Here is a 12265-nt window from a genome sequence, read left to right on the forward strand (position 1 = left end):
TCTAAATTTAAGCTTGAATGGATGAGGCCGCTATAAAGATCGTCAAGATTAGATCTTGAAACTAGGTTTGGAGATGCCAGCTTGATAATTTGATTTATTATTTGTTCAAGAGCCCTTGAGATCTAATTTTAAGTTAATGAAATACATTTCAAATGTTGTTGAGACTAGATCTTAAAAAATGGATTTAGATAAAGTTTGATACAAGGATCTTTGAGAATTAATCTTAGGTCAATGTAGTTCACTTAAGAGCCATGGAGACTAGATGCGTGTGAGACTTGATATTAGATAAATAATTTTCCTTTAAGGGCCTATAATTTAATTAAAGATGGACAATAATTACATATAATAAATTTTGATTGTTACAAAATTTCTATTGTATACTAAAAATATAATTCATACATTTATTCTAAAAAAAATTAATTAAATAATATGTAATTTCATGAACCACAGTCCACAAATAGGACACCATACTTAGATCAGCAAACGCGAAACACGTTGGGGGTAGGGCATTCCAAGTGTGAATACAGGCATTTGGTCCCCCCACTCAACTTGCATACTCTTATAAGTTGTTCTGCTCTCAACAGACTTTTCATAAGAAATCAGTTGCGTAGTTGGCACCACTACTTATATCTAATATTGATCGAAGAAAATTTCTACTGCAGGCAAATGGGACTTTCAAAGGTTTCAAATATTGAAGCTTTAGTGAAGGGGATAAAGGAAGAGATGTTACCGGACATCGATCCTTACTCTTTTGTTTCAGCTTCTGCTTATGACACAGCCTGGTTAGCCATGGTTCCTGCAGATTCCGACCAGACATGTCCCATGTTCAAGGAATGCTTGGAGTGGGTGGTGAATAACCAGACAAAAGAGGGGTGCTGGGGAGAGTGTGTGGACGCCATCGACACTCTTTCTGCTACTTTGGCTTGCGTCATAGCAATCCACAAGTGGAGTATTGGAGCTAATAATATAAAACGAGGTATTCTCTCTACTACGTATACCTAAATATAACTAACTAAGTGGTTATTTGGACTTGTACTGTTAATTGATTAATTTAAGTCAAAATTCTGATGAACTTTCAGGATTGGACTTTGTTCAAGAAAATGCTGAGAAGATTCTTAGGAAAACTGAGGACCGTTTTCCTCGTTGGTTTACCATAGTCTTCCCAGGAATGATTGAACTTGCACGTAAAGTTGGGATCCAACTTGCCTTCCCTTCCCAATTAAACGCCTTCTTGTTAGACATTTTCCACAAACGACAACTCCTCCTTGATACGTAATTGCTCTCAATGGTTCATTAAGTTTTTTTATTTTTATGTGTTGAGATCAAACCTTAAGCTATATAGTTATTAAACGTGATACTCATTGTTGTAGCGAGGAACTTATTGGCAATCAATGTTATCCTCCATTGATATCGTATCTTGAAGCTCTTCCTCCGTCATATGACGTTAGTGAACGAGACATAACCATGAACTTGAATGGTGATGGTTCATTGTTCCAATCTCCTGCTGCCACAGCAAGTGCTTTCATGGCTACGGGAAATGAACAGTCTCTATCCTATCTGCAAACGGTAGTCGGAAGATGTGCTAATGGAGGTAAGCCGAATTACACTTTTGTCTCGCATATAGGCCAAGAGTATATTCCGTCTTTTTTGCTGGTTGCGCGATTTAACAGATTATAATCTACAAAAACTGATTGGATAGAATATTAGAATTAAAAAATTGATATAACCAACATGATATTGGATTGGTCCATTCTGGCCAGTTAGCCAACTTTAATTATTGAACTTATATAATATATTTATTTTATATATTATAATATAAATATGTTTATGTAGTAATGTAGACATTGCATTTCGTTTTCCTTCTAAAATTATAGTTTTGACTTTCTTTGTGCAGTTCCACCAACTTTTCCCATGGATGAAGAGCTGATAAGGCTTTGTTTGGTGAATCAACTACAGAGGTTGGGGCTAGCTGACCATTTTACACATGAAATTGAAGAAATATTGTTCCAGATTTACCGGTATTTAAGAAAATACATACCGAGTAACATTAATATTCTTCCTATAAAACCCTAAACTTTATTTTGACGTCAAATCTAATACCAAAACTGTCAGGAATTACAAAACTCTAGAGTGGTTGGATAAAGCAAGCAATAATATTGTAAATGTGGGAATCCAGTTACACAAAGATTCTTTAGCACTTCGACTACTCCGCGTGCATGGTTATAGCATATCGCCTCGTACGAGTCAACTAAACCTTCATCTCATGAATTTCTTTTAAATCCGTGCAACATATATAAGTACATATCTATGTGTTGCATACGCAGGTCATTTCTGTTGGTTCTTAAATAATCAAGAAGTTAGAGCTCATATTGAAGAAAATCAGGAATACTTCACAATCAGCATGCTGAATGTTTATAGAGCCACGGACCTTATGTTTCCAGGAGAGAATGAAGTTGAGGAGGCGAGATCATTTTCTAGGAAAGTGTTAGAGAAAATTACATTGAAAGATAGTAGCTTAGCATCTACCGGCCTGAACAAAATGGTAATCAAATCTGTAGAACAAAGAAGCGCCTTTACAATTTTGCTTTCACCTCTCTTTTCCAACAAAAAAAAGTTGGGGTTTGTCAAACTCATGATAATTGATCAGATCTTCAAAACGGTCATTCCACAACCTCAATTTTGGTTGTTTTTTTTTTTTGTTATTTCAAAGTGGGTTCGAAAAGAAAATGATAACCCTCATTTTTTAAAAATTTTTTTTACATAAAAAGAGGCTAACACTTCAAATTTTTTTAATAAAATAATTACACATCATTGTTAGGAGTTTTTTTTCCCCAAAAAAACATAATTATTAGGAGTTTAAAACATCTTTTTTCAAGAGTTTTACTGGGGGCAAATGGTTTAGTGTGGTTTTGGGGAAAGGTTTAATATTTATTTGTAACCAATGGATAAGTATTGAGAGTTAAATTGATAAATTTTGTAAATATTGAGGGTTAAGTTTATTAATGTTTTAAAAATTTAAATTAAAATAAAAATTGTAAATATTTAGGATTAAATTTGTTGATTTTTTATATTTAGAATAAAATTGATAAAATGTATAAATATTAGAGGGAGACTCACTAAAATATTTAATTTCAAAAATTTAATAACTAAATAGAAAAATTAATATTTTGGTGACTAAAATAGAACAAAAGGTTTAATGGAATAACATTTTTATAGTTTACCCTAAAATTTAATTAAAAACAATTAATGATTAAAAATATCCTATGCATTTCAAAAGGAATCACAACCAAGATATCACCTTTTTATATATATATATATATATATATATATATATATGGAAAATGTTTGGTACAATCGACAGTGGAGATTTTAGGCTTTACCGTAAAAGTTAAGAAGTTGACAAATATCCTACAGGGTATAATAAAATATTAAAAAGTAAATATGTAAAAAGAAAAAAAGAAACATATAACATTTCTTTAAGATTATTTGTGGAATAAAAACACATTATCAGTATACTAAATACTAATTTATATATACTTAAAAATGATTTTCTTATCAATAAAATGTGTGATAGGTGGAGCATGAACTGACATTTCCATGGATCGCTCGATTAGATCATTTGGACCATAGAGCATGGATTGAAGACGTCAATAATACCAATGTGTTGTGGGTAGGCAAGACCTCCTTTCACAGGTATATAATATAAATTACTAAAATGTTTGAAAATATTAGAAGAAAATGAATCTTAATTAAATATATTGTTGTTGATAAGATATGTCGGATTGGGTTTAAGTATTATATTGATATATTTTTACTTATTTAAGTCTAGTTTGATTTGAAATATGAACTTAAATTTTTATTTAAAATCATTCATATTTATAAATAGTTAATCCAAACTAATTTTAGGTCCATCCATTTTATTTTTGAATTTTAAAAAATTATTTTTATATTATTTTATTTTAATATCTAATAATTTTATATAATTTTCACTGATTAAAATTTTATATATAGGCATTAATATTTATATTATAGTATTATATATTACTATATATTTAATTTTTAAGTGTTATAAATTACACTATATATAAATAACATAATATGTTATAGGATAAATCTCAAAATTGTACATAAGCTTTGATTTAAAGTGCACTTGTATACATGAACTTTAATTTGGTGCAATTATAAACGTGAAACTCTAATTGTGGTTCAAATGTATACTTAAAACTTTAATTTTGATTTAATCATACATATTTAAAGAAATAAATACATCAATTTATTTTTATATTGAATAAATATATCAATAATTGTATTAGTAATTTACAAGAATTAGATAAAAAATTCATGTATAAAATAATACAAATCAAAGTTTGTGTATACAACTACACATTAAACCATAGTTTATATATAATTTTATGATTTATCCCCATATTATATTATAAACATCAAAATGGATCAAGTTAGGCTGAGCCAATTTTGGGTTTTAAATGTTTGAGTCCGATTTTATTTCATATTTTAAACAAACTTACCTTTTTTCTACCTAAGCTCATTTTTTATACTAATATTTTTACCCATACTTCTAAATTAGTTTTGAAGGTCCATAACTATGTCTTATTAAACATCAAAAACCTTTTGGAAGCAGATTGTCAACCCTGTTAAACGAGAAGCTATTGCAACTCGCGGTGGCGGATTACGAGTTCCGACAGTCAATATACAGGAAGGAGTTGGACGAAGTGATAAGGTGCTTATTCTTTCATTATTATTATATGAAATACGAGATTTAGTAATTAAATAACTCAGTGTATAAGTTTAAGTATAGGTGGTCCAAGAATAAGGGTATGAGCGACATGGGATTTGGTCGAGATAAAACTACATATTGCTACTTTGCCATTGCTTCCAGCATTCCACTGCCATATGACTCTGAAGTGAGGATGATAATTACAAAAAGTGCAGTTGTGATAACAGTTGCCGACGATTTTTATGATACCGAAGCTTCTTTCGATGAACTGACCACCCTCACTCAAGCTATTGCAAGGTAATTTTTAACCGCACAACTAATACCCTAACTTCGATACACTTATAGCAATTGAAATTGTTCTGTAGATGGGATGCTGAGGGATTGAGTGGTCACAGTAAGACTATCTTTAATGCCTTGGATGATCTCGTCAGCGAATTTGTAGCTAAAGTTCGGCATCAGCATGGAATTGATATAACATATTTTCTTCAGCAGATAGTAAGTTTTACAACAAAACTGGGGTTCGCTAACATTTCCCCCTAAAAACTTAATTGATGAACTCTTTTCTTTTTTTACCAGTGGTATGAAACGTTTAATTCATGGTTTGTGGAGGCGGAGGCAAAGTGGAGCATGGGTGGGTTTGTTCCGTCAATGGAAGAATACCTTGGAAATGGAGCGGTGTCCATTGCTCTACACACCATTGTTCTTCCAGCTTCCTATCTGTTGAATCCAAGCTTAGCAGACTACAAAATCAAGGCAGGGGAATACCAGACTGTTACCAAATTGGCAATGCTTATACCTCGTTTACTCAACGATATACAGAGCTATCAGGTGAGGATTATTGAATCTTTTACAGGGCTAGAGCATTCATTTCTCTCTTTATATTTAAAAGAGATTGTTGCTAATAATTTCTGGTGAGATGGCAGAAAGAAGAACAAGAGGGGAAACTGAACTACGTTTTACTGTATCTGAAAGAAAACCCTGGAATAGACATCCAAGATTCGACGGCCTATGTTCGAGATATAATCTACAAAAATTGGCCAGAGTTTCTCCAACATGTTCTCATGGATGGATTGGCAGAAGAACTGCCGAAATCCTGCAAGTTTCTTCATTTATCATGCGTCAAGGCGTTTCAAATGTTCTTCCATTCCAGCAATAGATATGATTCCAACACAGATATGCTTCAAGACATTCAAAAGGCAATCTATATCCCTCTAAATATCAGATCAAACTAGAGGCCATTGATGTCTGATCATCAGCAAGATTGATCCAAAAGGCAATGTATAAATAAGGCCGGGGATATAATAGGTGACTTAATTTACTCAAGTTCGCAACTTCTAAAAATTTATAATTATATGGATGCTTTCTGAAATAATTATACTCCATTAGCATTACAGATTTCAAATTTCGTATTAGTGATTTATTTAGTAACATTTATATTTTCTTATCAATATAATTCTCAAATTTTTTTCACCCATCATATTTTATTTTATTTTAAACACAACACATTGTATTTCCACATTAACTCCTATAGATGGATTGGAAAGTTTTCATCACCACGCCCAACAATGATTGTTTTCTTAAAAAAGTTTTAGTTGATTGGTGATGATCAAATTGGACCCATGACTAAAATAATCATTCGTTTTCAATGTATTAGCACCATAATTGTAACACCCTTAACTCGTATCCGTCGCTGGAATAAAGTTACGAAGTATTACCAGTATTTCCAAAACAAGTAAACAGATATTTGACATCATACAGTATTCGAATCATAATTCAATCATTAAGTCCCTTATATGAGCCTTCGAGGCTCAAAATACACATTAGAAATAAATCGAGACTAAACAGGAAAATCAGATAATTTTTTAGAAAATATCAAAAATTTCCGAAGGAGCAGGGGACACGCATCCATGTGCTAGGCCGTGTGTCACACACAACTGAGACACACTCCTGACACACACCCATGTCTCTGCACATGTAGACGAAAATAGGCTATTTCAAGGCCACATTTCTCACCCATTTAAATATCAGCCTAAACACAATATTTTAACACATCAATATACGGCAACAAAGTAGTCAAAACTAGCTAAAGACATGAATTATATACAATATATCATCACATTTACTTCAAATACTCAAACTTACCTATTTAGTCAATTTAACAAATTTTACTAAAGTTCACTACTAATTGAATACCTATAAGCATATACCTAGTAAGTTTGATGGGTTAAACATAAATCTTACCTAACCTACTATAACACATCAATTAAATAAATTCATTCAATGTAAACACCCTGCCAATCACAACTTCAATCAATGAATACTCTTATTTCATATCAATACCAATAACAAACAATTTGTTTTTTTTTTCAATTTCAATTAAATATTTACTTACCAAATCTTCCCAAATCGGAGAACGGTTTACGGATAAGAGTACATCATTTTCAGAAGTCCAAAGGTTGAACAGAAGCTCATGGGAGCAAAACAGAAACCCATAAGGGTTGAACGAAAGCTCGTAAGAACTGAACGGAAACCCATAAGGGTCAAACAGAAGCTTAAAAGAGTTAAACAAAAACTTATATGAGTTAAATAGAAACCTGTGAGAGCTAAACAGAAAGTAAACACAAAATTTCACAACAAATGCTGAACCTCAGTTTACTTGGGTAATTTCCTGTCATTTTCCTCTAATGTCGTCAATTCACCAAATGCTGAATGTACTCAAATCTCGCGTTCCATGTAAATCGAATATTCAATTTAAATTTATAACTTTAACAATATTTCATTTTCAAAAATAGAATAAGACCATTCATCAATTTAATATAATATTAGAGTTTAACCATACGAACTTACCTAGGTTAGATTGCAATATTTGCAGAAGTTCAGGGATTATTCCTTTAATTTTCCTTTTTCACGAGTATCTACTGAATCTTGATCTAAAATATCAAATTACTCATTCATTAGTATATTTCAGTCCCAAATTCATTTCACATTTAATACCCTTTAATTTTTAAAATTCACACAATTACCCCAAACTTTTATAACTTTTACAATTTAGTCCTTTAACTAGTTAATCTATCAAATGAACTAATTTTTATCAATAAATAATTTATCTAAATATTCTAGGCTATCATACAGCCCTTGATAAAATAGAAATTTAATACTAAACCCTAATACTTAACTTTTCACAATTTGGTCCTAAAATCGATATTTAACAAAATCACTTTATAAAATCATCATATAACAAAATCAAAGCTCTAAATCCATGTTTACTCATCTAAAACATTCTATATTCATCAATGGTAACTTCCAAAATTTCCAATAAAATTAAAAATTAAGATAATTTTTAGTTTGACCTAATTGTAAAAGTCTCAAAAATATAAAATTTATAAGAAAAGGGCAAGCATTAGACTCACATGAAGAAAAATATGCAAAACCAGCTTAAAATCTCTCTCCCATGGCTATTTGGCCGAAATTTTGAAGAAGAATAGCCAGAAAACCTTAGAATTCAATTTGTTTAAGTTTAATTTCAACTGAATTATCATTTTGCCATTAAATTACATTATTTTATTATTTTTCTTTGCTTATGTTGCCTCAGCCAATTCATTTAGGCTTATTTACTTTTTAAGTCCTCCCTTATTTATCATTTAAGCCATTTAATCACTATTTCTTATAATTCACAAGTTTTGCACCTTTTTCAATCCAGTCTATCTTAATTAATTAACTATCAAAACATTAAAATTTTCTAACGAAACTTTAATACTACCTAAATGATACTCTGTAATATTTATAAAAATATTTACGGCTTGGTTTTATAGAATCGAGGTCTCGATACCTCATTTTCTAAAACCACAAATCACTAATTCAAAAATATTTCTAGAACCACATTTGACTTTTAAATACTAAATAATAAAATTTACGAACTTACTTATCGAAGTTAATGGCCTTGAACCATTGTTTTCGACACCACTGAAAATTGGGTTGTTACAATAACAAACTCCTTCCTCTCATACTCATGCAGTTCTCTTGAAAATAGATTGATTCCAAGCTTCTAATGGTACCCCAAATACCACAAGCCAAGTTGCTCTTCTTGACATGAAAAATAAACTTGGCCATGGTTACACCTTATCAAACCATTCCATTAACCGTGCATGGATAAAAAAGAATGAGGTACTAATTATCTAAGGTTCGTTTGGCTTCCATATATAGAACACCACTAATTTTGAAATCCTCAGTTAACATGGCAGCCCGTATAACCCTTTAGTGGTAAAAATAAAATAAAATTTGATAGGTGAAAAAGATTAAATTGATAGAATTTGTAAATATAGAAGATTAAATTTGTTAAATTATTTAGAATTAAAACTAAACTGATAGAATGTGAAAGTATTAAGGACTAAATATGTTATTATATTAATTAAAAACGTAAAATCATCATTTATGTTAAAAATTTAACGGAGGGTGACCAAAATAGTATCAAATAATAACGTTAGTGATTAAATTAAAAGCATTCATAGTTGGAGGACTAATTGTATAAATTATCCAAAAATATAACATGGGTATTATTTAAAGGGAAAAATTAGTGAAAATGCCGCTTTTTAAAAAAATTAGTGATTTAGGTCGTTTTTTACATTATTAAAAGAAATAGGTCGATTTTGAGAATCAAAAGCTAACATGACATAAAGTGTGACCTGTGAAAAGCTCTTTTTAGACAACGCTTTATATCAAACGTGTTTTCTTTTAACAACTTAGCTTTTTTGTTTGTATGTCAAATGTTTGCATTTTCTACCATTGGGTCCCGACTTTGAATCCCCTCTAATTGTAACAAAAGACTAATTGGTGGTTAATCGGATAGTAACTGTCTAATTGTAACACCCTTAAACATTTTTCTTGCTCAATCATGTTGAAACAACACAAAAGATTTTCCGTCATACAACTACTTCAATCATGAGAAAGAGAGAAGGGAAAGCTTTAAAGGCTATAGTAGTCAGTGTCGTAATGATGAACTTTCTCCATTTTCCAATAAAATGAACCACACTTTTGCGTGCATGTATGTAACACCCCTCATCCGTTTTCAACGTAGGAATAGGTTACAAAGCATTACCAAACTTATAAAACAATTAAACACTCATTTTGCATATATTTTCACACTTCATACTGTTATCATTCAATCTCAATCAATATGTCATTAATACAAGCCTACAAGGTCCAAAAACATGATTTAGAAGTGGTTCGGGACTAAATCGACAACTTTGAAAACTCATAGAACACTTAGAAAATTTTTCTCAAAATAGGGGACACACGCCCATGTGGTCTGGTCGTGTGTCTCACACGACCAACAGACACGCCCGTGTCACAGGCGGTGTGGACATTCGAAATGGAAGCACATGGCCGTGTCCCAGCCCGTATCCGACCAAGTGTAACTCTCTGACTTAGGTCACACGGCCAACACACACGCTCGTGTGACTAACCCGTGTGTCCTAAAAATGGCCATACACACCCGTGTACCAGGCCATGTGCTAGGCCATACCAAACCTGTAGGGTATACTGACTTATACCACACGGCCAAATGTAACACACCCTACCCATATCTGTCATCGGAACAGGGTACGAGGCATCACCGGAGCTTATCGAATCATTATTAATTAGGGGAAAAAGTAAAACAAAGTAAATATGTAATATTTAATAAATTCGTAGAACATGATAATTAACTTACAGCTTCTCTGTATTCAACATAATTATGCAAAACATAATTATTTGAATTGATCATGAGCCCTAATACTTATTCTTATCACATTGTTAGTCATATAATTCATATAAATATCAAGAAACATGTATGGGCTCAACTTTCATTTGAAATACTATCTTTATACAAATAGTACACTTGAGTTACACAATTCTATAATTATGAACGAACACATTTATAAAATATATTCCATGTTCATATATCATAGTCTCATGTCTCCATATATCAAATATATAACCATCATTTTCTTGTATTTCAGATAAATACATAAAACCATTCATAAGCATGCCATTCACTATTTCTTCCTGTCTATCACAATTTCAAATGACAGATTCATATGAATAAGCTCAATAATAACCATGAAAATACTTACCACATTCTTTCACACATGTTCCACTTATAACATTTTTTTTTTATATTTGGCTTGACATTTACTAAGCAATATTGAATATTCATTTATTAGGCAATATCAAATATTCAAATTATTCTTTAACATATATAACATTTAATTCAAACATGTATTCGTAACATTTTTCATTTTAACAAAGTTTAACATTTTTCAAATATAATAGGGCATGTGATCATTTTATGCATAAGTCACTCACATATTTTCCTCCTCCTCCTCTCTATTCCACATCCTTAATATATATAACACGCTTATAAGTAACATTCTCTACAATTTCCCTATTTACTTATATTTATATTCTAAAGTTTCCTATCAGTGTCATAGTCACTAAATTATTTTTAACTTGAGCTACAGAGATCCAAATTAAGATCCGCTAATTTTCCCTGAAACTAGACTTACATATCTTCTTACCATAAAATTTTCAGAATTTTTGGTTTAGCCAATAAGTATAGTTTATTATTTAAAGTCACCCCTGTTAAGCTGTCTGACAGTTCCAACCCTTCTTCACTTAAAATTAACTATCTCCTCGTACGGGATTCGAATAATATTCTCGTTTGTTTTTATTGAAAATAGACTCATTTAAGATTCTAAAAATATAAATTTAAACCCTTAATTATTTTTTTCAATTTTTTATTATTTTCTAAAGTCAAAACAAGGGAACCCAAAATCATTATGACCTTATCTCACAAAACTTATCATATCTCATGACTTACAATTCCATTCTTACATCGTTTCTTCTATAAGAAACAAGACTCAACAAGATTTAATTAATATTTTATTCATACTCTCATTAGATTTATAAATTTTTTGGTGATTTTTCAAAGTTAGACTACTGCTGCTGTCCAAAACAGTTTTAATGCAAAATGTTGATTTCCATTTTACCCCAAATTTCACAGTTCATATAATTCAGCCCTTGCTAAATTAACCCTTAATACTTTAGTCTATCATTTTAAACTACTTCATAACCCTTGAAAATCAGAACTTTAGCACTAGACCTTAATTCCAAACTCTTTCATAATTAGGTCCTAAAATCAATTTCCATCAATTTTACTTGATAAAATCATCATATATCAAAATTAAAGCTTTAATTCTATATTTATTCATTATATGCTTCCAGCAATCATCCATATAAACTTTAAAAATTAGCCATAGAATTAAAAATTAATGACATAGTAAGTTGAACCCAATTGTAAAAGTCCAAAATCTTAGAAATTTTAAGGAGAAAGTAAGAATTAAACTTACATGAAGCTAGAGTATGAAAACCAGCTTAAACCCTATTCCATGGTTGTTTTTCAGCTGATGAAAATGAAGAGAAAATGAAGAGAATTCTAAATATTCCAATTTGGTCCTTTTTTTATTTAGCTAATTTTGGTAATTTTCCAAATTT

The 12265-nt window shown here is 30.8% G+C and overlaps 1 protein-coding gene across 1 annotated transcript; it reads left to right on the top strand.

The window, feature by feature from the left end:
- The first annotated feature begins 562 nt into the window (after nucleotides 1–562).
- LOC108456118 ((E,E)-geranyllinalool synthase) lies at nucleotides 563–6137 on the top strand. Its single transcript, XM_017754716.2, has 12 exons — nucleotides 563–976; nucleotides 1080–1272; nucleotides 1371–1591; nucleotides 1895–2018; nucleotides 2113–2237; nucleotides 2325–2542; nucleotides 3575–3693; nucleotides 4640–4738; nucleotides 4817–5032; nucleotides 5101–5230; nucleotides 5312–5563; nucleotides 5659–6137. The coding sequence occupies exons 1-12, from the start codon at nucleotides 667–669 to the stop codon at nucleotides 5965–5967; spliced, it is 2316 nt and encodes a 771-aa protein (XP_017610205.1). The 5' UTR covers nucleotides 563–666; the 3' UTR covers nucleotides 5968–6137.
- The last annotated feature ends 6128 nt before the right edge of the window (nucleotides 6138–12265 follow it).

The sequence above is a fragment of the Gossypium arboreum genome, chromosome 5 (genome assembly GCF_025698485.1).
Source record: "Gossypium arboreum isolate Shixiya-1 chromosome 5, ASM2569848v2, whole genome shotgun sequence".
Lineage (NCBI taxonomy): Eukaryota > Viridiplantae > Streptophyta > Magnoliopsida > Malvales > Malvaceae > Gossypium > Gossypium arboreum.

Bases quoted from the DNA above. Each gene is read 5' to 3' on its own strand.
- LOC108456118 (XM_017754716.2), top strand. From the start codon at position 667: ATGGGACTTTCAAAGGTTTCAAATATTGAAGCTTTAGTGAAGGGGATA. The intron at 1,273-1,370 runs GTAATTGCTCTC...TCATTGTTGTAG, and splicing joins CGACAACTCCTCCTTGATAC to CGAGGAACTTATTGGCAATC. The intron at 2,238-2,324 runs GTACGAGTCAAC...TTGCATACGCAG, and splicing joins TGGTTATAGCATATCGCCTC to GTCATTTCTGTTGGTTCTTA.